The 27,424-nt window shown below is 42.3% G+C and overlaps 1 protein-coding gene across 5 annotated transcripts in view; it reads right to left on the bottom strand.

The window, feature by feature from the left end:
* Positions 1 to 567: 567 nt before the first annotated feature.
* LOC111556180 (zinc finger protein 615) overlaps positions 568 to 27,424 on the bottom strand; it is a 32,127-nt gene continuing 5,270 nt past the window's right edge. Inside the window, exons 1-5 of one of the 5 annotated variants that reach the window (XM_045046206.1) lie at positions 15,646 to 16,484; positions 9,510 to 9,717; positions 7,456 to 7,582; positions 6,864 to 6,956; positions 568 to 3,185 (exon numbers count right to left, since the gene is read on the bottom strand). In XM_045046206.1, the coding sequence (XP_044902141.1) occupies positions 1,225 to 3,185; positions 6,864 to 6,956; positions 7,456 to 7,582; positions 9,510 to 9,524 (2,196 nt within the window). In that variant the 5' untranslated portion in view covers positions 9,525 to 9,717; positions 15,646 to 16,484 and the 3' untranslated portion in view covers positions 568 to 1,224. Of the gene's footprint in view, positions 3,186 to 6,863; positions 6,957 to 7,455; positions 7,583 to 9,509; positions 9,718 to 13,339; positions 13,403 to 15,598; positions 16,485 to 22,211; positions 23,912 to 24,485; positions 24,585 to 24,857; positions 24,985 to 27,424 lie in introns of those variants that run through there. The other 4 variants (XM_019818509.3, XM_045046207.1, XM_045046208.1 and 1 more) reach the window with 4 other exon arrangements.

Below are 27,424 nucleotides of genomic sequence, written 5' to 3' on the forward strand. Positions count from 1 at the left end.
AAGTAGTATAATAATTTCACTTTCCTCTATTTGATATTGGACTACGGTTATGTAAGTTTTACCTTTGGAAACAGCTGGCTGAAGGGCATTTAGGAAATCTCAGAAATACTCGTTTTTGTGATTCTAAACTTATTTCAAAATTAAAAGTCACATACGACGCCGAGGTAGCTCAGTCGGTTAAGCATCTGACGGTCATGACCTCACGGTTCGTGAGCTCAAACCCCGCGTTGGGCTCTGCACTGATGGTACAGAGCCTGCTTGGGATTCTCTCTCTCTCTCCCTCTCTCTCTCTGCCCTCTCCCATCTCGGTCTCTATTTCAAAATAAATAAACTTAAAAAAAATTAGAAGTTATATAAACGTTGCATTTACATTAATTTTATAAACCACTTGATGCTGCTTATAAACTTGGTTAAACACATCCAAATATATTGAGTTACACATATGAATATATCGTTTCATTCTGAAGTACTTCAAGTATTTGGTAATAACAATTAAACTTGGAACAAAGAAATTCAAGGGTTAATTATATAATGAAACAGGCAGAGAACACTCATAGAACACTCCTGCATTGTGCATATTAAAATTTAATACATGATAAGAGTAACTGCCACGATTTAAAATTGGTAACATCAATGACAAGGCAGTCAGATATATGGCTGAAGGTATCCTGTTCTCAATGTCTGAGAGGTGTATTATCTGTCATGTTTAGACATATGACAGAAGGCTCTCCTTCATCATTTCCCCAAGGCCTCTTTCCTTAAGTTGTCCGGTATTTTGCTAAAGTCCACCACATTGAACGTGTTCCTAAGTTATTTCTGTGTGGATTTCCTGGCAAATACGTTACTTCAAGACCGGACTATATTTATTACCATAGGAAAGTACTTCTCTAGTGTGAATTAACATCTATTGAGGTCTTAGCTTCTGGGCAAAGGCTTTCCTAGTCGTTCATGATCTGTGATGATCACGTGATAGGTCTTCTTCCCACCGAAGGCTTTCCTAGTCTGTCACATTCATAGAATCTATCTTAGTCAACACTTTTTAGATGTATAATGTCCTAAGATATTTTCATCAAGGCTGACTACGCGAGCAGTTTTGTAAATTTTTTGTCAACGTAAAATGTGACACAACTGATCACTAAAGATAATACCATTCTTTGCATTCATTCTTCATTGCAAAATATTATCTTGAGGGCCTACAACTGGCAACAGGTTTTCCCAAAGTGACTATCTGTGAATTCTCTTGTGTTTAACAAGGATTGACAAGTGGGCAAAAGTTTTCCCACAATCACTGCATCCATAGGGCCTCTCTCCGGTATGTTTTCTTTGATGAACATTGAGCCCTGACTTGGTCGTGAAGGCTTTCCCACATTCCCTGCATTCAAATGGTTTTTCTCCTGTATGAATTCTCTGATGGGTAATGAGATCATTTTTGCGCAAAGAAAATTTTCCACATTCGGTACATGCAAAGGAGGTTTTTCCCGTGTGAAATCTCTGATGTTGTACGAGGCAGGTCTTCTTCCGGAAGGCTTTATCACATTCGTTGCATTTGTATGGCTTCTCTCCGGTATGAGTCTGCTGATGTATACCTAGAGTACTCTTCATGGTGAAGCCCTTTCCACACTCACTGCATACATACGGTTTTTCCCCGGTATGAGTTCGCAAATGTGCAACGAGCATGCTTTTCCCAGTTAAGCCTTTGCCACACTCATTGCATATATAGGGTTTCTCTCCTGTATGAGTGCGCCTGTGCACGTTGAGATGACTCTTCTCTGTGAAGCCTTTTCCACATTCACTGCATATATAGGGCTTCTCTCCCGTGTGAGTTCGTTGATGTCCGACCAGCCGTATCTTTGCTGGAAAGCCTTTCCCACATTCACTGCAGATGTAGGGTTTCTCTCCCGTATGAGTTCGCTGGTGTACAATCAGGCGGCTCTTCACGGTGAAGCCTTTCCCGCAATCACTGCATATATATGGTTTCTCTGCAGTATGAGTTCGCTGATGTACAATGAGATCACTCTTCATGGTGAAGCCTTTTCCACATACACTACACACATAGGGTTTCTCTCCCGTATGTGTTCGCTGATGTCTGATGAGCGGACTCTTCAAGGTGAAGCCTTTTCCACACTCACTGCATGTGTAGGGTTTCTCTCCTGTATGAGTTCGCTGATGTACGATGAGACAGTGCTTCATTGAAAAGCCTTTTCCACATTCACTGCATGTATACAATTTCTCTTCTGTATGAGTTTGCTGATGTGTGAGAAGACTGTTCTTCAGGGTGAAACCTTTCCCACATTCGTCGCATATAAAAGGTTTCTCGCCAGTATGAGTTCGATGATGTGCAACAAGACGCCTCTTCTCAATGAAGCCTTTTCCACATTCATTGCATATGTATGGTTTCTCTCCTGTATGAGTTTTCTGATGCGTAGTGAGACTAAACTTTGTAGAGAAGGCTTTCTCACATAGACTGCATTCATGGGGCTTCTCTCCTGTATGAGTTCGCTGATGATAAACGAGCCGACATTTCTTGATGAACGCCTTCCCGCATTCATTACATGTATAAGGCTTCTGTCCCATATGAGTTTTCTGGTGTATGTTGAATTGTGATTTCTTAGGAAATGTTTTGTCACATTCAGTGCATTCGTAATGTTTCAGTCCTGTATGAATTCTCTGATGTTCAATTAGCCTGGATTTTCTGGAGAATGCTTTCCTACACATACCGCATCCATGAGGTTTCTCTCTAGTATGAACTCTCTGATGATCAGTGAGCTGAGACACCTTGACAAAGGCTTTCCCACATTCACTGCATACATGGGCTTTCTGCGTATTTTGAGTTCTCTGTTGTTTCATGACCTGGGAATTATTATTAATGGGTTTTACACCTACAGGAAATTTATTTACACTACAAAATTGTTCGTGGTTACCATAAAGAAGGGATTTTCCATCTTCATGAAACTCAGCAGAGTTCTCCAAATTACAGCTTATACTCTGGCTTTCCAAACTTGAATTTGATTTTAAAGGTTCTTCATGTAAATCAAACATATCATAATTTTGTTTCAACAGAAAATCACTTTCACTCTGGTTAAAAATGCTTGCAAATGTATTATGTTCACGGCATTGTTCCACACTCTCCTGAATGCTTCGATTTTGTAACTGACACTGCAGGGGATCATCAACTTTCCTGATTTCTAGGAGAGAAGAGAACAATGAATCACTCTGTCATCTCTCATAATCTTAGTTTGGAATAAAACTGTTCTAAAAAGGCCTTCATGTGAAGTAGTTATTTTAAGTGACAATCCTACAGGGTGGTATAATAAGAAATACATTTGGTCTCTATCCACAGTTCTTGGTACAGAGCTTCTAAATGTCCTAACGGGAGTTTCTTTTGTTATTCATAACAAGCCCTTTCAATCACAACTGAGTTTATGCTAATGAGGCGATTTAGCATAGGGTTCCTACACAACCACGAAATGGGGCTGGTACCCAGAAAGACCAAGGGATTATAAGGTTGGAACTTTCAGCCCCACCACCAAGAAAGGGAAAGGCAGGAGGAACTAGAGATTACAGCTGTACAGAAACCTGGGTGGCTCAGTCAGTTAAGCTCTTGACTCGACTTTGGCTCAAATCATGATCTCACGGTTTGTGATATTGAGCTCCATGTCAGGCTCTGTGCTGACAGCACGAAGCCTGCTTGGGATTCTCTCTTTCTCTCTCCCCCTCCCCTGCTCATTCTTTTTCTTTCAAAATAAATAAACATTTTTTTTAAAAAACAAAGCTCTATAGAAACTCTTAAATAAGATCTGATCAGCTTCTGGGTTGGTAAACACATCCGTGTGCCAGGAGGGTGGTGCACCCCAGTTCCATGGAGACAGAAGCTCCTGCATTCAGAAATCCTTCATACTTTGCCCTATGTACCTCTTCATCTGGCTGTTCATCTGTATCCTTTATAAATCCTTTATTAAGCTGGCAAACACAAGTGTTTCTCTGAGTTCTGTGAGCTACTCTAGCAAATTAATTGAACCCAAAGAGGGGGACATGGGAATCTACAATTTATAGCCAGATGGACAGAAGCATAGGTAACAATCTGGACTTGCAACTGACATCTGAAGTAGGGACAGACTTGTGGGACTGAACCTTCAGCTTATAGGATCTGACATTCTTTCCAGGTAGATAGTATCAGAATTGAGTTAAATCTGTAAAACATCCTGATTTTATTCTAGGTATAGACAACTGAAGCAAAGGATTAAAGAAGGCAATTGCAGTTTGTGAAACACAGTTAAAGAAGCAGTGGAGAAGTAAGAGGTAGACGAAATCAAGATATATTTAAAGAAAAGATAAGGTTCACTGATGGGCTCAATGGGAGAAGTGGGAAGAGGTTAATGAAAGCGAGAACTCAAGGATCACTTCAGGAATTGTGTGGCTTGGGCTGCTGGACAAAATGTCTCTCACTAAAATAAGGAATATTACTGAAGTCCAGAATGAGGGGAAAATCTAGCATGCATTGTGAAACATGCATGCTAAATGTGAAGATGTGACCTTAAAATGTGAAATCACATCTTAAAATGTGAGATTTTTTTAAAAGTTGATTTATTTTGAGAGAGAGATGAGCACATGAGAGCAGGGAAGGGATAGAGAGAGGGAGAGACAGAATCCCAAGCAGGCTTTGTGTTACTGGAGGGCTCAAACTCATGAACCGTGAGATCATGACCTGAGCCAAGATCAAGAGCTGGATGCTTAACTGAGTGAGCCACACAGGCACCCCTAGATTGTTGAATTGTACACCTGAAACTAATATAACATTGAATGTTAATTATACTTGAATTAAAAAAAAAATCAGACTCAAGTTCTTGAAAAATTAGTAGAAATTCCATTTGCTATCACTTCAAATTTATTTTTTGTATTTATTTATTTATTTTAACATTTATTCATTTTTGAGAGACAGAGAGACAGAGAGACAGAGAGACAGAGACAGTGAGTGGCGGACAGGCAGAGAGAGAGGGAGGCACAGAATCCGAAGCAGGCTCCAGGCTCCGAACTGTCAGCACAGAGCCCGACGTGGGGCTCCAATGCACGAACTGTGAGATCATGACCTGAGCCGAAGTTGGACGCTCAATCTACAGAACCACCCAGGTGCCCCATTTTGCCATCACTTCACAAATTGAAAAGTAATAATACATGGGTACATCCAGTATCAGGGTGTGACTGAATTACAATAACAACAACAACAACAACAACAACAACAATAATAATAATAATGTCAGGGAGTGCTTCAGAGCCTGGAGCCTGCTTCGGATTCTGCATCTTTCTCTCTAACCCTCCCCTGCTCGTGCTCTGTCTCTCTCTCTCTCAAAAATAAATAATAAAAATTTTTAAAAAATCATGTGAAAACAAAAGCTTTAGGAAAATAAATGCAGTGATAACATCTAATAATTAAAGGAAAATCTGAATTAACAAAACCGTGAAGGAAATCATTTGAAGCAGACATAACTTATGACCCAGTTTGGGCTGGCAATCATGTGGCATGTTAAAAAAGATATTTTCGGGCGCCTGGGTGGCGCAGTCGGTTAAGCGTCCGACTTCAGCCAGGTCACGATCTCGCGGTCCGTGAGTTCGAGCCCCGCGTCAGGCGCTGGGCTGATGGCTCAGAGCCTGGAGCCTGCTTCCGATTCTGTGTCTCCCTCTCTCTCTGCCCCTCCCCCGTTCATGCTCTGTCTCTCTCTGTCCCAAAAATAAATAAAAACGTTGAAAAAAAATTAAAAAAAAAATAAATAAAAAAAAAAAAAAAAAAAAAGATATTTTCTTGTTAATTAAATAACCTTGGAGAGCTCAGCAAGCAGAGAACATTCAAGGTGATGCCAGGATGGGGACAATTTAAAATGTGTAGTTGTGTTGAACTCAAAGAGAACCTACATTTTATTTTTTTTAAGTTTATATATTTATTTTTTTGAGAAAGACAGAGACAGCACAAGCAAGGGAGAGGCAGAGACAGAGGGAGACAGAGAATCCCAAGCAGGCTCCGTGCTGCTAGCACAGAACCCGATGCTCTGTGGGTTTGAGCCCACGAAGCCGCGAGATCATGACCTGAGCCGAAACCAAGAGTCGGATGCTCAACCGACTGAGCCACCCAGGCACCTCAAGAACCTGCATTTTAAAAAAAGGATGAAGAGAGGAGGATTCCTGTGCTCACACACAGAATGGGAAGTTACGGCTGGCTGCCATGAAGAAGGGTAAAATATATAGGATGAAAGCATGCATTAGACAATATTGAGAGAGAAGTCAATTGGACATCTTAAGAAAAGAGAAAGAGGTTGATTCACGGGAATGGAGGAAACTTAAGAGTGAGGAGAACTGAGAAGAAAACAAGAACAAAAGTATGGAGAACTTCAGGGGTTCCCGGGGTGGGGGTGGGGGTGCATAAATGCACAGCAAAAGCCAGGTTACCATGGAGACCAAGTATCAAAGGTATAGTCAGAAGTTATGGAAGGAAATCATTATTTCCTGGTAAGCAGGCATAGCAGTGAGAAAAAAGTGGGGAAGTCAAAGTTGTTTTTTTCCAGAAAGGCCTGGAAAGTGGAATTTCACAGCAGGAGAGACACTGTCACAGTGGATGAAGATTAGAAAGTCCGAGGAAGAAGATGACTATGCAAAACAAACAAAAACAAGAAGTATACAAAGCAAACAGGGAACAGGGATCAGATCTCAAAAGAAAAAAAGGGATACATTTTCCTCGAAATGTCAACAAAGAAGAAGAGTTCCCATAGGGGAAAACAGATGTGGGGAGGGGCTGTCACAGCTGTGACGCCTTCTCTGTCTGACCAGGGTACTGCCTCTGCAGCCACCCCCCACCCTGCCAACTTCTCACTCACCTGGGCAGATTCGACTGTCGATCTCATCTTCTGTTGTCCAAAGTTCTCCTCCTTCCAACTTGGAGAGTGCATCTGGTTTGCTGGCGAGATACCCTGTTCGTGAGAAATGATAGAGGACTCAGTGGTTGGGGCACCGGGGTGGCTCAGTTGGTTCAGCGTCCGACTGTGGCTCAGGTCACGATCTCGTGGTTCGCGGGGTCAAGCTCCATGTTGGGCTCTGCGCCGGCAGTGCGGAGCCTGCTTGAGACTCTCTCTCTCTCCCTTCTCTCTGCCCCTCCCTGACTCACACTTTCTCTCTCTCTCAAAATAAATAAATAACCTTAAAAAAAGAAAGAAGAAGAAGAAGAAGATGACTCCGTGGCCTGGGGTATATCAGGAGGGCATAATGTTACATTTTAGGGGATAAACAATGTTTCACATCTGTAAACATCAAGGCTTTTCTCTCAAGAGAGGGGACATTATATCCTCTTGTCTGAGAGAAGAAAAGGATGCGAGAATCTATCATGTCAGAGTACTAAAGAGTTAAGTAGCTGAGAAAGAAAAAAACCACCGGCAGAGCACCCTGTGAGAGACACGGGGGAGTCGTCCTCACCCACGGACACCAGGTTCCTGAAGTTCTCCAGCATCACGTCCCGGTACAGGTCCTTCTGGGCGGGGACCAGGAGCCGCCACTCCTCCCGGGAGAAGCCCACGGCCACGTCCTCAAATGTCAGGGATTCCTGTTATAACACAGTTACATTTAATGAAATGATATTCTTTCAGTGATATGTAAAAAATGGATAAGGGAAACTATTGTGTTCATTTCACCATAAAGGAAATTGGTGGGTTTTGTTCTTTAATACATGGTGATAGAATAAGAAGTCTTGTAAAATATTATGTTACTGTGCAGTCTTCTCTTCATCAAACAAAGTTGAAAATCAGAGAAAGTTTCTGTAATATGTGCCATTAAATCCCCTTGCTGGTGTAAGAACATCTGTATAAATTTGAGCATCTATTTGCCAATATGGAAGTATGTAGATGAATGACACAGATTTCTAAGTTCACCACGAGCATGTGAACCAATACCAAAATCAGTGATGAAGACTGCAGATATGCTAGAATCACCAGAAAACCCATACTAATTTCAGTGGTTAATATACTAAACAAAATAAAGGAATCGTATAATACATGTATAAAGCAAAGAGATTAATGATCAAGCAAATTTATAAAAAAACCTACAAATATACTTATAGACACACAGATGTACATAGACAAATATATATATGTATGTGTGCATATCATTAGGCAGAGTTAACACTACAATAGAAACAATGAAGAAACAGCTGCAGGAACCACGTTTTTACATTTATGAGAAGTAAGGGCAGTTAAGGCCTTTACTCACCACAACAGATCTATGAGGAACGATCAAAGACCTATGTGAACTTCAAACCTATGTGTCATGAAACGTTAACATTCCTTCAAGGAACTAGTCTGTTTTCTCCTCACAGTCGATGCCTGTGATACTGTGATATACTAAGAGGTATATATTTGGTATTCATCTCCAGTTCCTAGCACAAAGCTCCTAAAGCCTTTAGAAGGGCTTGCGGTGGGAGGGGCACCTTGTGTTATTTGTAACAAGCCCCTTTCAACCATACCCGAATTTATATTAACGAGGTAACTCTGGTGGGCCCCTAGATACCCTAAGGATGTGGCTGGTTCCTATGAGAACCAAGCTATTGATTAGAGGGCTGGAAGTGTCAGCCCTACCCCAGGGTAGGAAGGGGAGAGGAACTGGAGATTGAGATAATCACTAAATGGCCAGTGATTTCATCAATCGCCTCTACATAATGAAACTTCCATAAAAAACACTAAACTACAGGGCTGGGGTGCTTCCATGTTGGTTAACACATCAAGGTGCTGGGAGGGTGGCTTGCTTGGAGATGGCATGGAAGGTCCTCGCCCCTTCTCCCATACCTTGCCCTATGCTTCTCTTCCATTTGGTTGTTCCCATCATGTAGCCTTTATAATAAACTGGTAAATGTGAAGTGAAGTGTTTTCCTGAGTTACGTGAGCCACTGGAGTGAATTCTCGAACCCAAGGAAGGGATTGTGGGAACTGCCCATTTGTAGCCAAGTCAGAAGTATGGGTACCCTGGGCACCTAATGCTTGGCATCTGTAATGAGGTCAGTCTTGTGGGACTGAGCCCTATAAACTTGTGGAGTACGATAGTAACTCCAGGTAGTTAGTGTCAAGATTGAATCAAATTGTACACAGTGGTGTCTAGAGAGTTGAGGAACTGGTCGTTGGTATGAAAAAATTCACATGTTTGGTATCAGAAGTGTTGGCAGTAGAAACAGATCACAGTAACTAATGCCTACCATGTAACTTACCAAGATTCTCTTATGATGGCTGTCAGAGATATATGCAACATTGACAGGTATCGTGACCTACAGGGTCTTGCACAATCACATATATTCCAACAAGAGCCACAAAGTATGAATCCTACGAAAAATATGTTCCTGATCCTACTTGGCCCAGATTTCTCCACATCCTGCTATTCTCAATTCAAACTTTTTTGTTTAATTGCACTGATTTTTTTTTTTTCTACAGGCCTCTACAAATCCATTGGGGGAGGGGGAGGAAAGAATAAAAGAAACCAAAAGTCACCTGGGCCTGGATCATCTTCTTCTGATTTGGGGAAATGGGTGCTAACAGGGATGCTCTGTCTTTAGCTCTTCTGGATCAGCTCTAAATTTCTGTTCAAAAATCTCAGTCTCCAGTCAAAGGTTTCCCCAGAAATGCTGATGCCTAAGTCTTGGAATCTTCTCCTTTTTCCCTGGATTCCTCTTGTCCCTGGGGAGCCAGCACCTACAGGCTGAAAAGCAAATTACTCTGAGCGGCACAATCTCTTTAGGCCCAAATATTGTCACTGTCGCTATGCATTCACCTTAAACCAAGGCCCCCAAAGATCTGTCTTTTTGAAAAGAGAGGGAAAAAAACCACAAGATGAAGGGGCGGACCTACGCTGGCCGACCACGCCTCCTCCCCTTGAGTAACAGGACTCCGACCCTTCCCTAGCCAATCGGCCAAGGCAACGACCCTTCCCCAGCCAATCGGCTGAGGCCACAGCCATTACCTCACCAACTGCCCCTAGACCCCAATAAAACCTTTGTGCTTTTGAAACTGGCTCTCTCTCCCCGGTATCTCACCGCTGTGTTGGTGCAGGTAGGGGACTGAGCTCGAGCTAGCTCGAATAAAGGCCCTTTTGCTTTTATATCGGACTCGGCTCCCTGGTGGTCTTTGGGGATCAGGAACTCTGGGCATAACAAAGAGACTCTTCATGATAGAGAAGAAACTGAGGAGTGATGGAGGGAGGTGGGTGGGGGATGGGCTAGATGGGTGCTGGGTGCTAAGGAGGGCACTTGGGATGAGCACTGGGTGTTGCATGTTTAACCAACTGAGCCACACAGGCGCCCCCCACTGGCTGTGGTATACAAGTGATGAATCACTGAATTCTACTCCTTGAAACCAATATTGCACAGTGTGTTAACTAAAATTTAAAAATTAAAAAAAAAATCGGTCTTTTTATTAAGTGCTCTGGGCCAAGTGGCAGGGGCCTCCTCAGGCACATCATTTTTAGGAAAGAGGACACACAGACAGTAAGAGATACACATTTTTCTCTTAAATCATGCATGTCCATCTACCTCTGCAAAAGTCTTTTTACATCCTAGGGGACATACACTTTGATTTTGAGAACATCATGCTAATAAGCAAATAATAACACATTGTCTTCATAATTTCTCATTGCCATCCAGTTCTTCATACTCTGTAGAGTATTAGAAGTATAAACCTGTATAGGATAGTTGGCAAAAACATTCTTTAGAAATAGAACTGAATTTTCAGGCAAAAGCACACAGTATTCTTCATCAGAAGACCTGTGTTACAGCAAATAAGAAGGTTCTTCAGGGGCGCCTGGGTGGCGCAGTTGGTTAAGCGTCCGACTTCACCTCAGGTCACGATCTCGCGGCCCGTGAGTTCGAGCCCCGCATCAGGCTCTGGGCTGATGGCTCAGAGCCTGGAGCCTGTTTCCGATTCTGTGTCTCCCTCTCTCTCTGCCCCTCCCCCCTTCATGCTCTGTCTCTCTCTGTCCCAAAAATAAATAAACGTTGAAAAAAAAATTAAAAAAAAAAAAAAAAAAGAAGGTTCTTCAAGCAAAAGGAAAGGATCTTCCAATGTAAGCAGAGGAGCAAGGAGTCAAGAGAAATAAAACTGGTAAATAAGAGTTGAAGTCTAAATCAGTACCAACTGGAAATATAACAATGATCATCTCTCAGAAGGTTTTAAAAACATGAAGAGTTAAGATATTCCATGACAGGGGCACCTGGGTGGCTCAGTCAGTTAAGTGTCAGACTTTGGCTAAGGTCATGATCTCGAGTTTCATGGGTTCGGGCCCCACGTCGGGTTCTGTGCTGACAGCTCAGAGCCTGGAGTGCTTAGGATTCTGTGTCTCCCTCTCTCTGTATGCCCCTCCCCCGTTCACACTCTGTATCTCTCTCTCTCTCTCTTTCAAAAATAAACATTAAAAAATATTAATAATAAAATTAAATAAATAAAGTAAAAAATAAAGTATTCCATGGCAGCATATAACATAGAAGTGGTGAATGAAAAACTGTTCTAAAATCTCTGTATAGACAGAGAAGAATATAAAAGTACTAATTACCATAATACTTCGACAAATACAAACTGTATGTTATTTTGCAATCTCTAGTGTGAATAAAACTAATATATATATTTTTAAACATACATAACTACACGTTAAAAGAGAAAAAAATATAACGCACGTGGCTTCTGTAGCAACTACTCAACTATACCACTATAGCTCAAAAGCAGTCATATTAAAAAAAAAAATAGGTGTGGTTGAGTTCCCATAAGACTTTATTAACAAAAACAGGCACTGGCCCAGATTCAGTTCATGGGCTCTACCTGCCCAACTCCATATGAGAACACAAAAGCCACATAATCATCTAAATCAAGGACCAGTAGAGGCGCCTGGGTGGCTCAGTCGGTTAAGCGTCCGACTTCGGCTCAGGTCACGATCTCACGGTCCGTGAGTTCGAGCCCCGCGTCGGGCTCTGAGCTGATGGCTCAGAGCCTGGAGCCTGCTTCCAATTCTGTGTCTCCCTCTCTCTCTGCCCCTCCCCCGTTCATGCTCTGTCTCTCTCTGTCTCAAAAATAAATAAAAACGTTAAAAAAATAAATAAATCAAGGGTCAGTAACACAGGGCCTAGACCACCTGTTTTTGTAAATAGTTTTATGGGAATACAGTCAGATCCACTTGTTGACCATTCTCTCAGGCTTTCACACTCTATCTACAAAGGCAGAGTTGAGAATTTACATCTGAAAACATTACCCAGTACAACACACTTTGAAAAAATAATCAAAGATGACTTTTGAATATAGAAAGAGGCAAATCATCAGTATTCACCTAACACGTTTGTGTACATCTTTAGTCAGGTGGCTGGCTACAACATTTAAATAGAAAAATTCTAGGGGCGCCTAGGTGGCTCAGTTGGTTAAGCGACTGACCCTCGATCTCAGCTCAGGTCATGACCTTGAGGTTGGTGAGTTCAAGCCCGGAGTAGGGCTCTGTGCTGACAGTGCAGAGCCTGCTTGGAATTCTCTTGTCTACTCTTTCTGTCCCTACCCCACTTGCTTGCTCTCCTCTCTCAAAATAAATAAGTAAACTTAAAAAAATATGTATTTTTAATTCTAGGCGCACCTCAGTGGCTCAGTCGGTTGGGCGCCTTGACTCTTGATTTCAGCCCACGTCATGATCCCAGTGTCTTAGGATCACGCCCTGTGTCAGGCTCTGTGCTGAGCATGGAGCCTGCTTAGGATTCTCTCTCTCAATGTCTCTCTCTCTCTCTCTCTCTCTTTCCCCCTCGGCCCTGTTCCCCCACTCACACTCTCTCTAAATATTAACAACAACAACAAAAAAATCTAGACCATTTTAAAGCATACACAGGTCAAGGTCAGTATTAAAGAGCAGGACATTTCATGGGGATAATTTAACATTTTTAAAATTTATCCAGTTACCTATTTATTTATTCTTAGAGAGAAAGCCCGAGCAGAGAAGAGGGGAAAAGGGAGAGAGAGAATCTTAAGCAGCCTCCACACGCAGCACAAGCCTGACTCGGGCTTAACACAGAGTCAGATGCGGCTGCTCAATAGACTTAGCCACCCAACCACACCTAACATTCACTTAGGCAATAAAAGTATCACCAGTAACCGAAAAATCCACTTCTAAGAACTTCTGAAAAGAAATACTGACAACAGTGTAATATTTGAGAGGTCATTTTTAGTTCCTCATTATATTTTTTCATAAGAGCACTTATATTTTAAGTCAGAAAAGTATTGGCAGTCTACATTTAAATTGCTGTTGCTAGATCATTAATGTAAGTTCACAAGTTTGCTTTAAAAAAGAAACAAAGGGGCACCTGGGTGGCTCAGTTGGTTAAGCATCCGACTTCGGCTCAGGTCATGATCTCGTGGTCCGTGAGTTCAAGCCCTGCATCGGGCTGTGTGCTGACAGCTCAGAGCCTGGAGCCTATTTCAAATTCTGTGTCTCCCTCTCTCTCTGACCCTCCCCCATTCATGCTGTCTCTCCCTGTCTCAAAAATAAATAAACGTTAAAAAAAATTTTTTTTTAAAATAAAAAAGAGACAGAGAAGTAAGGAAGGAGGTAGGGAGAGAGAAAATGAGTTACAAATACAAATTTTACACAGCACAAAACCATAAATATGGGGAATTATCAGCCTTTTTACTGAAATACACTAGGCTCCTGCCATCACAGACCACAATTTTAGGTATTTTACTATACTTATCTTCAAAACGACCCTGAGGGAGAGAGTTTAACTTCTCTTTTTGCCAAGTGGGAAAGAGACACAGGTCACACCCATCACACAATGGAATTGAAAAATCAGACTAATTTCGTTCCAAAATTCACTTTCATTCCACTTCACAACAGGCCAAGACTATTTGTAAATAAAATCTCTGTTCATTAAGTAAACAAAGGAAACAAGTGAAAAGCTATTGGAACGCTATTAATCATGTAATTGCAGAGGCATTTAGAGTACTGGCAGTGATCTGCAACTGTCTTTAAAATGCACCAAAACCGGGGCACCTGGGTGGCTCAGTCGGCTAAGCGCCCGACTTGGGCTCAGGTCATGATCTCACAGTCTGTGAGTTCGAGCCCCGACTCGGGCTCTGTGCTGACAGCTCGAGCCTGGAGCCTGCTTCCGATTCTGTGTCTCCCTCTCTCTCTGCCCCTCCCCCACTAGTGCTCTGTCTCTCTCTCAAAAATAGATAAACATTAAAAATAAATAAATAAAATGCACCAAAACCAACTAGAAGACTGATTCATGAAAAGAAGATGGATAGAAGCTCAGGTAACTAACTGGTAGAGCTAGTCTAGTCTGAGGTTAATGGTAAAATCTAGGTGGTAGGTATATGAATGGTTACTTTAAAATTCTTTCAGTATGTCTGTATGTGTGAAAATTTTCTACACTAAAATGTTGGGTGGAGAGAAAGATACTGTAATAAGAATTTAGTAGGGTGACCAAGTAGCAAATAAATATTTACAGTTAATTGATCTTTTGCATTACAGAAAATGATAAGGAAAAGGGAGTCAGAAAGTAATAACACGCTTACAACTGCAATAAAAATAAACAGTTTATATTGGAAACGAAAGGCTAGGGAACAAATCCAAGGGTATAAATGCATAATCATAAACTGTCCCCCGAATGACACCTAAACATCTCAAACATTTCATCTCTATATAGATTATACATAAGCAAATGCTTAATACGAATCCACTCACAATATCACCGGTTCACACATTAAAAATAATTTGTCAGTGTTTATTATATGAAATAAGGCCAAGGAGAAAATCATAGTACCATTTACACAACTTATCTGAATTACAAATATTAAGCACATAATCTAAAAGCCTCAAATTGAAATCTACCAAAATGTTGACAAGGATTATCCCTTGTGAACGGAACGTACAGTGTGATAAGAGATTTTACTTGTGTCAGAATCTGAAAAGAAATATCCAAGAGGAATGTGCAAGGAATCTCGGAGGACAAAAGAGAAAAGGCGGCATCTTCAACATAAAACTGCTATTAGATAGGCTGGCTCGTTCATCTCGGCAAAAACTTTCATTCCTGAGAGTTCGAGGGTACGAAGTGGCGCCGGCTGCCAAAAAACCAGAGCTGAAAAAAGGGCCCGGGGCTAAAGGGCAGAAGCGGGGACGCACACCCGCTGTCGTTGGCGGCAGCCCAGGCCCGAGCTCCGCCCGCCGCGGCCAAGCCCCCCGCATCCAGGCGCAGCCCACGCTCCCACCCGTACCCCCGACGCACCCGGCGGCCCCCGCGTGAGCTCCACGGACCCCGACCCGTGAGCCCCGAACAAAACCCGCTCCACCTGCAGCTGACCGCCACCACCCTCCCGCTCGCAATCTCTGAGCCCCAGCGAGGAAACGGCCCCCAAATGTGCCCTCTGCACCCGGTCGCCGTTCCCGAGAAATCTTTACCCACGAACTACGAGAGCACCTCCTGACCGAGACCACGGGCACCGCAAGCGCACACCCTAACACGGAAGAACACCCACCCGCGGTCTCCTCCCGCAAGAATTCCACCCACACCACCCCAGGCAGACGCCGACGAACCGTCCCCGGCCACAGTCCGCGAACGCACCTGATTCTCGCCACACACCACTGCGACCGACCGGCACCTGAACTTACTTCGCTGAACTTCGTCCGCGTCCCTCAGCACCGCGGGGCTGCGGCCAACAAGGGTCTGAAGCATTTCTAGAGAAAAGACAACTGGACCCCGGCTTTGCCGCTGCGGCAACATGGCCGCACCCTGGCCGTGCCCCGTGGGGGCAGCCATCTTGGATCTCGGCCCTACGGGGCGCCAAGAGTCCGATTCCGCGCCCGTCGGCAGGGGCGGCTGGGAAAGTGAAAGGGCCCGTCAGTCTGGGCAGAAACGCACAGGTAGGAGGAGCAAAACTGGAGCTTACGCCAGGCAAAAAACGGTGCGGGGAAAATCCCTTTCAGCGAGCGGACTGGAAAATTAAAGTTAGGACACGGCTCGGTTGGCGTGATCCTGTTAACAGGAAGTGGAGGTATTTGTACAGCACAGAACTCACAGAAGCCTCCTCGGGGGAGTTTCCAGCAGAAATGGGTTTGAAGCGACTTTTGGACGGAGAACAACGTTCGCAGAAGCTCTGAGGGCACAGGGATGACGGTCACTGACTAGGAAAGAAAACCGCTGGAACGCGCCAGTTAGGCGTGGGCAAGAGTAATGGGGTGGGAAGGCCACTAAGGCCAGCGAAAGTGAGAGAAGATCAGTGCCCAGGGAAGGGCGGAGCCTAGGCTGCACACAGAGCTTTTCCTGGGTCCAGAGAGGAAGGCAGGGCTCTGAGGAACAGTGGCCAGGAATAGGCAACTGTGACAGCTTCCACAAGAATAAAAGTTGTGTAAAAAAAAAATGTTATACCACATGTGTCAATTGCGAGAAGCGTCAACAGTCACAGCAATATAAATCCTAAATTTGGATCCAACTGAACCTGTCATATATATTGAAAGAATGGAGGGAAAGGACAGGAAAGGCCTGAGTGTGTGTGTGTGTGTGTGTGTGTGTGTGTGTGTGTGTGTGTGTGTGTGTGTAAGAGAAACCGCCAAACTTTTCCAGAGTCAATGTGCCAGTTTCCATTCCTATGATCAATACATGAGATCCACTCTTCCACACCCTATTACAAAAGGAATGAGAAAGGCCAACCTAATTTTTTAAATAACTAAATAATAAACAGGCCATTTACTTTTAAAAGTCGCAAGTACTCATAACAAGTTTTAAAATGCATCTAATGTTCAAATAAATGCAAAATAAACATGAAACAAAAACATTTTAAAACTTAACATTCATGATGAGCAACATTCACAGTGGCGAGGCCATGTGGATAAAGGCACTCTTATGCTAAGCCTAAATTTTATTTTTTCTCATCTGCTTAGTAGGTAACTGTTGTCCACCATGCACAGCTTTGAATGAATTGAGGTTATTATCATGCTTATCACAGTTCTAAGTTTAAAAGATGCACACCACATTTAATAAGTTTTAGGTATTTGGTATGTTTAGGACGACAGGCTTCAGACCAGAGTATGTAAATTAGTAAAATGTTTTTAGAGTACAATCTGCAATTATCCAGTTTAAGCTTTTCATTCTCCTTGAGCCAGGGATTAATATTAAGAATTGATTCAGTAGAAATTAATCTTTTTGAGAACAAACATGTACAAGGATATTTATGGTATAAATTTTGACAAATGTAAGGAAATAAACACTCTTGTGATTCTTAAATTTACTCTTGCAGGGCGCCTGAGTGGCTCAGTCGGTTAAACGTCCAACTCTCGATTTTGGCTCAGGTCAATCTCACAGTTCATGAGTTCGAGTCCCACATCCGGCTCTGCACTGACAGTTCAGAGCTTGCTTGGGATTTTCTTTCTCCCTCTCTCTCTGCCCCTCGCTTGCTTGTTCTCTCAAAAATAAACATTTTTTAATTAAAAAAAATAAATTTATCCTTCCATCTCTATATTCACACTTTTGGATAGCATCCCCTCCTAGGGACTCTGACTAATGTGTCCAATAAGACAGTAACAAACAGGACAGAACCAGACTTGCTCAGTGAGGTATGGTATATGGTTCTCTTGGAGCTCCTCTAACACATTATACTAGAGCCCAGGCTAGCCTCTTGCAGCATGAGATTGTGAATGACCCCATCCATTCCAGTGACACTTAGACATGTAAAAAAAAAAAAAAAAAAAAAAAAAAAGCCATCTAGCTTGTGCAGCCCCAGTCCAGACAGCCCACACTAGACAATCCAACCCTAGACCCACACAACAGAATTGGTAAATGTTTGTCTTTAGACATTAACTTTTAGGAAAGTAATTTTGTAATGCAGTCAAAAGAAACGAATACCAGTATGAATGTCCACCAGTAGGTGATTTGTTAAATCAGAGATGTCTCTTCATGAACAACCTACAGACATACTGTAAACTGGTGCAGCCACTATGAAACAGTACGGAGGTTCCTCAAAAAAATTAAAAACAAAACTACAATATGATCCACCAATTCTCCTGTATCCACTCAAATGGAATGAAGTCAGTTTCAGAAACACAGCCGTACCCCCACGTTCACCGCAGTATTGTTTACAATAGCCATGCATCAAAACCTAAGTGTCCTATACAAACGAATGGATTTAAAAAATGTGGTACAGGCACAGACACACACAATTGAATATTCAGCCATAAAAAAGAAAACCGTGGGGCACCTGGGTGGCTCAGTTGGTTAAGCATCCAGCTCTTGGCTTCAGCTCAGGTCACGCTCTCACGGTTTGTGAGGCTGAGCCCCGTGTTGGGCTCTGCACTGACAGCGTGGAGCCTGCTTGGGATTCTCTTTCTCCCTCTCTCTGACCTGCCCCCAATTGTGCCCTCTCAAAATAAATAAACTTAAAAAAAAAAAGAAAAGAAGAAAATCCTGTCATATATGACTCATGAATAGATCCTAAGGGTATTATGCTGAGTGAAATAAATCAGAGAAAGACAAATACTGTATGATCTTATTTATATATGGAATCTAAAAAAAAAAACAAAACAAAACTCCTAGATACAGAAAAAAATTTGGTTGTGACAGGCAGGGGTGGGGGTGGGATGTGGATGAAATGGGTGAAGGTGAACAAAAGGTACAAACTTCCAGTTATAAGATAAATAAGTCTGTAATAATAGTAGTAATGATGTGTGGAATATCGTTAGCCATTAGGGAGACCCAAGTTAAGCTCCAGATCGGTTACTACTATATACCTAATGAAATGGTTAATGTAAAATATAACGACAATACCAAGTGCTGGTGAGGATGGAGAGCGACTGAGTCTCTCCTACGCTGCTGGTGGAATGGCTAAAATAAAATCTACAGCTGACCCTTGAGCAACGTGGGGTTGAACTGCATGGGTTCAGTTATATGCAGGGTTTTTTGTTTTTTTTTTTTTTTTTACAGTAAAGCACTGTAAATGTACTTTCTCTTGTTTTTGTTTTTCTTAGGTTTTGTAAATTTTTTAACATTCCAGTATAATTAACATACAGTGTTATACTAATTTTAGGTGTACAATACAGTGATTCAACAATTCTATAAATTACTCAGTGCTCACCATGATAAGTGTACTCTTAATCCCCATGTTTTTACCCATTCCCCTACCCACCTCCCCTCCTAGTAACCCTCAGATCGTTCTCTATATTTAACAGTCTGGTTTTTTGGTCTTTTTTTTTTTTTTTTGCTTTATTCATTTGTTTCTTTAATTCCATGTATGAGTGAAATCATATTTCTTTCTTCCCCAAAGTCTGATTTTAACATTCTTTTCTATAGCTTACTTTAAGAATACAGTATATAATACATATAATATACAAAATATGTGTTAAGCAACTATTTATGTTATTGGTAAGGCTCCCGGTCAACAGTTGGCTATTAGCAGTTAAGTTATATGTGGATTTTCAACTGCGTGGGGGTCAGTGCCCCTAACCCCTGCATTATTCAAGGCCAAGTATACTGAATGCCCAGTGCTGGAGAGGATGTGGAACAGTATTTCATACACTGCTGGTGAGAATGTAAAAGAGCACAGGGACATTGGAAGAGACTAGTTTCTTAAAAGGCTAAACACAACTTACCATACATCCCAACAATCATACACTTGAATATTTATTGTAGAGGAATTAAAATTTATGTTCACACAAAGCCCCGTATGCAGATTTCATACCATCTTTACAACAGCTGAAACCAGGAAATCTCGAGTGAAGGGAAAGGGGCACCTGGGTGGCTTAGTCAGTTAAGCTTCAGGTTTCAGCTCAGGTCATGATCTCACGGTTCATGAGTTCAAGCCCCATAATCGGTGAGCCCGAGACCCACTTTGGGTGAACTCGTGCTGCGCTGCAGGTGAGCCCCGCTTCTCTCTCCATCTCTCTACCTTTCTGCCCCCTGCTCACGTGCGTTCTTTCTCTCAAAAAATTTTTTTAATTTAAAAAATTTAAAAAAATAAAGGGATAAACTGGTCATGTGTATTACTAATAAAATGTGTCAGTAATGACACATTTGTATGTGTACTACTCACAATAATAAAACCATCCAGCAACTCAAGTAAGTCTTCAGAGCAATTTGCGAATGACAAAAACACGAAAAGTTTACATGCTCCCTATTAATAAAAAATTATAAATTTGTACATAGTCAATAATATTGTAATAACCTTTATCAAAATTATAAAATTATATAAATACAATATATCTACAAAATATATAAAATCCAGTTATAAAAATGATTTTTATAGCATTCATAGAATTACACGGTTATACTGATGGAAAATGTAAGTGGTTGCAGGAGGTAGGTCTGGATAAAGGGTATGAACATAAAAAGGGAGAGACTCTGTGTTGATTACAGTTTTACATCCTGGTTGTGGTAGTGGTTTACATGACTCTCTATAATGTAATAAAGCTGCTTAGAATTACAACCTAAAAAAACAAAACAAAACAAAAACTATGAAAATCTAATGAAATCCAAATAAGGTTAAGGGTTTAGCTAACAGTACACTACCAATGTCATTTTCCTAGATTCAACAACAAAATGTGGTTTACATACTGGGAGACATTAGGTAAAGGATACTAGGGAAGTCTCTGGACTATCTTGCAATTTCTTCTAAGTTAAAATGATTTCAAATTAAACATTTTCAAAAATAACTTGGGGGGTGCCTGGGTGGCTCAGTTGGTTGAGCATCCAACTTTGGCTCAGGTCACGATCTCCTGATTGGTGAGTTTGAGCCCCACATTGGGCTCTGTGCTGACAGTTCAGAGCCTGGAGCCTACTACAGATTCAGTGTCTCCTCTCTCTCTGCCCCTCCCCCGCTTGTGCTCTGTCTCTCTCTCTCTCTCTCTCTCTCTCTCTCAAAAGTAAACATTAAAAAACAAAATTAAAAAAAAAAAACTTGGAAGGTGGTTTTATAAAATATCTGGTCATAATTAAAAACTGAGTTAAGCAAGTACAAATATCTGGTATCATAAATTTAAAAGTTTCCTTTTAAAATACTTCAAAATACTTGGGCGCCTGGGTGGCTTTGTCGGTTAAGCGTCCAACTTCGGCTCAGGTCATGATCTCACGGTCCGTGAGTTCGAGCCCCGCGTCGGGCTCTGTGCTGACAGCTCAGAGCCTGGGGCCTGTTTCGGATTCTGTGTGTCCCTCTCTCTCTGACCCTCCCCCGTTCATGCTCTGTCTCTCTCTGCCTCAAAAATAAATAAACGTTAAAAAAAATTTTTTTAAATAAAAAAAATACTTCAAAATACTAAATTTACAAATCATATAATACAGGGTAGTCCTAGAACACTCCATAGAACAATAAATATTAGTCAATGATGAAGAAAGCAGACTAACTTTTAAAACTATGGAATCAGTGACAAGGCAACTAGAAAAGGGTCCCCAAGTATCATCTGAAAATGCACATCAGGTGAATTACCTGATGTATACAATGAGGTCAGACTTGCAATATTTAAAAGCGCTCAAACAGGGGCACCTGGGTGGCTCAGTTGGTTAAGCGTCCAACTTTGGCCTAGCTGGTCATGATCTCACAGTTTGCGAGTTCGAGCCCCGCATTAGGCTCTCTGCTGTCCACATAAAGCTGGCTTTGGATCCACTGTCCCCGCTCCCCCCACCCCCCGGGCCCTCCCCCACTTGTACCCTCTCTCTCAAAATAAACATTAAAAAAACTTTTTTTTAAAAAGGCATTCAAATATTTTCCACTTTCACAGGACTTCATTCCTTCACGAGTTCTCTGATATCTGACTAAAGGTGCTCTACATTTAGCATGTTCATAGTTTTAATTTCTGTATGATACCTGACCAAACAAGGCAGGATGTATCACTGACATCCTGTCACACTGTCTTCCTAAAGTTTTTCTCCAGTGTGGACTCTTGACACTCACTGAGGTCTTCTTTCTGAGTAAAGGCTTTCCCATGGTCATGGCCAACATGAATTTCTTTAAAATGGTATTTCTATGAACAATAAGCTCACTGATGATCTACGACGATCCCTGATAATAATCTACCTTCCCACTGAAGGCCTTCCTAGTCTCTGTAGTCAACAGAATTTGGCTCAGTATCCACTTCTCAGAATATAATGAAGCTAGCAAGTTTTGCTCAAGGCATCTCCATGCTCAATGCATGAGTTTTTCCAGCATGTTTTCATTGACAGAAAATACAGGGTAAGGATCACAGAAGGCACCACATTCACTGTATTCACCAGGTTTACCTCCTGGACAAGTTCTTTAATCTCCTCAGGGCACACACATGACAACAGGCAGGGACACAATGACATTCCAATCTGCCGGAAACAGTGATGTTTAACGAAGTCTTGCTTGCCACAGAAGGCATCACATTCAAAGGGCTTTTGTTTTGGATGAGTTCACTCGTTAAGTAATGAGCCTCGACTCTGTGTTAAAGGAATTTCCAACCTGACTGAATCTACCCGTTTCTCTCATGTGCATTTTCTTATGTTTAACAAGGTTTGACAAGTGGGAGAAGGCTTTCTCACAATCGCTGCATCCATAGGGTCGCTCTCCTGTGTGAGTTCTTTGATGGACGTTGAGTACTGACTTTGTGGTGAACGCTTTCCCACATTCACTGCACTCATAGGGTTTCTCCCCCGTGTGAATTCTCTGATGCGTAATGAGACCGTATTTGTGAGAATAGGATTTGCCACACTCAGTACACACAAAGGGAGTCTTTCCTGTATGGCATCTCTCATGTTGTATGAGGCAGATCTTCTGGCTAAAGGCTTTACCACACTCCCTGCATTCATAGGGTTTCTCACCTGTATGAGTTCGCTGATGTATAATGAGAGTGCGCTTTGTGGTGAAGCCTTTTCCACATTCATTACATAGGTAAGATTTCTCTCCTGTGTGAGTTCGCTGATGTATAACGAGGGTGCGCTTTGTGGTGAAGCCTTTTCCACATTCAGAGCACATGTAAGATTTTTCCCCAGTATGAGATCGCTGATGCACAATGAGATTACTCTTCACAGTGAAGCCTTTTCCACATTCGCCGCATATATAGGGTTTCTCTCCGGTATGAGTTCGCTGATGTACAACAAGATAACGCTTCATGGTGAAGCCTTTTCCACATTCGGTGCATATGTAGGGTTTCTCCCCTGTGTGAGTTCGCTGATGCACAATGAGGTTGCTCTTCACGGTGAAGCCTTTTCCACATTCGTCACAGACATAAGGTTTCTCTCCACTGTGAGTTCGCTGATGTGCGATCAGATAGCGCTTCATGGTGAAGCCTTTTCCGCACTCACCACACGTGTAGGACTTCTCTGCCGTATGGGTTTGCTGAGGCACAGCGAGGCTGCTCTTCGCACTGGCGCCTCTTCTGCAGTCGTTGGCTATACAGACTCTGTCTGGTGCAGGAGTTTTCTGATGCTTAGTGAACATGACATTTCTGGAGAAGGATCTCCCACACGGATCATACCCGTGGGGCTTCTCTCCTCTGTGACCGCCCTCACGGTAAAGGAGCCGGGACTTCCTGATGCACGTTTTCTCACCTTCGATGCATGCTTGGGAGTTCTCCGTGTTAGGAGTCCTCTGATGCTTAAAGACTTGGAATTTAGTGCTGATGTGTTTCGCACATTCAGGGAATTCAATTCCAGTATACAAACATTCATGATTACCACGTAGAAAAGATTTCTTGTCTCCATTAAAGTCATCGGCTTTCTCTATTTCATATCTTCTCTTCTGGTTAACTAAACTTAAACTTGATTTCAAAGCTTTTCTACATAAGTCAAACACATGATTTTGCGTTAAGGCAAAATGTATTTTGCTCAGGTGAACAGCATTTCTAAATGCGCTCTGTTCTCCATATTGTTGAAGGCTCTTCAGAAATCTGTGGTTTTGAGAGTGCTCTTGCAGATGACTGTCAACCTTCCCAATTCCTAGGCAAAAAGACAGTAACAAATTCTCTCATGAGAACGGTATGAAATAAAAGTGTTTTAAAGATGACATAGCGGGGCTGACTCTTTATTGTTGATCATATGATCCCAATTTATTGAAAAAAAATTTTTTTCAACGTTTATTTAGAGAGACAGAAAGAGACAGAGTGTGAGCAGGGGAGGAACAGAGAGGGAGACACAGAATCCAAAGAAGGCTCCAGGCTCTGAGCTGTCAGCACAGAGCCTGATGTGGGGCTCGAACCCATGAACCATGAGATCATGACCCAAGCAGAAGTCGGACGCTTAACCAACTAAGCCCCCCAGGCGCCCCCTACATGATCCCAATTTAAAAGAAAATTATAAAGATGTAAGATGAAATAAATGGAAGATCCAAGGAGAGAAAAGGAGCATATTTAAAGCTAAACAGCCACAAAGAAAAACAGTTCTCATCTGGGGAAAGGAGTATGAGGAGGGGCTGTTTAGGTATCTTCAGATACCCTCTCTGCTGTGACACCCTGTCTTCATGACTAGAATGTCACTTCCTCCACCATCCCCTTGCTGGTTCTCACTCACTCACCTGCATGGGTTCTATCCTGGATTTCATCCTCTGCTTTCATCCATGCTTCGTCTCTGTGTTCCAACACAGAGAGTGCATCTCGTTTGGTGGCTTGACACCCTGCTCATGAGAAATGACAGAACTTAGATGCTAAGTGACTTGGGTACAGTAGGTCAAGATGGGAAAATACTACATTTTAGAGACGACCAATCTCTCACATGCAAAGATTCTCTTTCAGGATAGAAAAGATTACACCGCTTTGTCTGGGGTCAAGAAAGGGGACCAAACATTGGACTCTTCTCAAGACCACAGCGATGGCAAAGCTTTCATTGAGTGATAGAGGAAAGGCCAGTGCCCAGGCACCTCTAAGTGACACAGGGGAGTTCTCCTCACCCACTGACACCAGGTTCCTGTAGTTCTCCAACATCACATCTCGATACAGGTCCTTCTGGGCGGGGGCCAGGAGCTGCCACTCCTCCCGGGAGAAGTCCACAGCCACGTCCTCCAGTGTCAGTAATTCCTGTAACGACAACAGTCCTGTTTAATGTGAATTACTTTTAACGTTTATTTATTTTTGAGACAGAGACAGATAGCATGAACGGGGGTGGGTCAGAAAGAGAGGGAGACACAGAATCTGAAACAGACTCCAGGCTCTGAGCTGTCAGCACAGAGCCCAACACGGGGCTCAAACCCATGGACCGCGAGATCATGACCTGAGCCGAAGTCGGATGCTCAACCAACTGAGCCACCCAGGCACCCCTGATGTGAATTACTTTTATCAACATGGAAGAAGCATGAGGGAAGTTGTAATCACCAAAGCCTCATCCAAATACGTTTTTTTTTTTTTTTTTTTGAGAGAGAGATGGTGCAAGTGAGCAAGGGGCAGGAAGAGAGAGAGAGAGAGAGAGAGAGAGAGAGAGAGAGAGAGAGGAGCAGGGCTCACCTGAAGCAGAGCTCATGTTTACCCAAAGCCCAATGCAGGACTCAAGTTCACCGAGAGCCCGATGCATGGCTCAAGCTCACCTGATGTGGGACCACCTGATGTGGGACTTGAACTCACAAACTGCGAGCTCATGACCTGGGCCGAAGGCAGAGGCTTAACTGAGCCGCCCAGGTGCCCCTATATACTTTTCTTAAATGCATTTTAGTGGAAGCAAAATCCTATCTTTCTATATATTTTAGCACCATTTTCTTTTTCACTTATTTATTTTTCCTTCAACTTTTTATTTAAATAGTTAACATACAGTGCCATATTGGTCTCAAAAATAGAATTCAGTGGTTCATCACAGGGCACCTGGGTGGCTCAGTCAGTTGAGTGTCCAACTCTTGATTTCGGCTCAGGTCATGATCTCATAGTTCAAGAGTTTGAGCCCCATGTTGGGCTCTGTGCCGATAGCCCAGAGCCTGCTTGGAATCTCTCTCTCCTCTCTCTCTGCCTTTCTCCTGCTTGCTCTCTGTATATCAAAATAAAAAAATGTAAAAAAAAAAAAAAAGAATTCAGTGGTTCATCACTTACCTACAACACCCAGTGTTCATCATAAAAAGTGCCCTCCTTACTTTCCATCACCCAACTAGCCCACCACCTTCCCACTCCCTCCATTAACCCTCAGTTTGTTCTCTATCCTTAAAAGTCTCTTATGGTTTGGGCCACCTGGATGGCTCAGTCAGTTGAGTGTCTGACCTTGGATCAGGTCATGATCGTGCAGTCCTTGAACTTGAGACACATGTTGGGCTGTATGCTGATAGCTCAGAGCCTGGAACCTGCTTCGGATTCTGTGTCTCCCTCTGTCTCTGCCCCTGCCCTGCTCGCACTCTCTCTCTCTCTCTCTCTTTCAAAAATAAATAAACATTAAAAAAAAAAATTAAGAGTCTCTTTTGGTTTGTTTCCTTCTCGCTCTCTTTTCCCCCCGTTACCATATGTTCATCTGTTTTGTTTCTTAAATTCCACATGAGTGAAATCATATGGCATTTGTCTTTCTCTGATTATTTCGCTTAGTATAATACACTCTAGCTCTATCCACATAGTTGGAAATGGCAAGATTTCATTCTTTTTGATCGCTGAGTAATATTCCATTGCATATATATACCACTTCTCTATCCATTCATCAGTTGATGGACATTTGGGCTCTTTCCATACTTTGGCTATTGTTCATAATGCTCCTATAAACATCAGGGTGCATGTGCCCCTTCGAATCTGTATTTCTGTATCCTTTGGGTAAATACCTAGTAGTGCAATTACTGGGTCATAGAGTAGTTCTATTTCTAACTTTTTAAGGAATCTCCATACTGTTTTCAAGTCGCTGCTCCAGTTTGCATTTGCATCAACAGTGTAAGAGGGTTCCCCTTCCTCCGCATCTTTGCCAACACCTGTTGTTTCTTGTGTTGTTAATTTTAGCCATTCATTCTGACAGGTGTGAGGTGGTATCTCATCATGGTTTTGATTTGTATTTCCCTGATGATGAGTGATGTTGAGTATCTTTTCATGTGTCCGTTAGTCATTTGGATGCCCTCTTTGAAGAAGTGTCTATTCATATCTTCTTCCCATTTCTTAACTGGATTATTTGTTTTTTGGGTATTGAGTTGCTAAGTTCTTTATAGACTTTGGATACTAACCTTTATCAGATATGTCACTTGCAAATATCTTCTCCCATTCCATAGACTGCCTTTTAGTTCCACTGGTTGTTTCCTTTGCTGTGCAGCAGATTTTTATCTGGATGAGGTCCCAATAGTTCATGTTTGCTTTTACTTCCCTTGCCTCTGGAGATGTATCTAATAAGAAGTTGCTACGGCCAAGGTCAAAGAAGTTGCTGCCAGCGTTCTCTTCCAAGATTTTGATGGTTTCCTGTCTCACATCTAGATCTTTCATCCATTTTGAATTTATTTTTGTGTATGGTATAAGAAAGTGGTCCAGTTTCATTCTTCGGCACGTAGCTGTCCATTTTTCCCAACACCAGTTGTTG

Source organism: Felis catus, chromosome E2 (genome assembly GCF_018350175.1).
Source record: "Felis catus isolate Fca126 chromosome E2, F.catus_Fca126_mat1.0, whole genome shotgun sequence".
NCBI lineage: Eukaryota > Metazoa > Chordata > Mammalia > Carnivora > Felidae > Felis > Felis catus.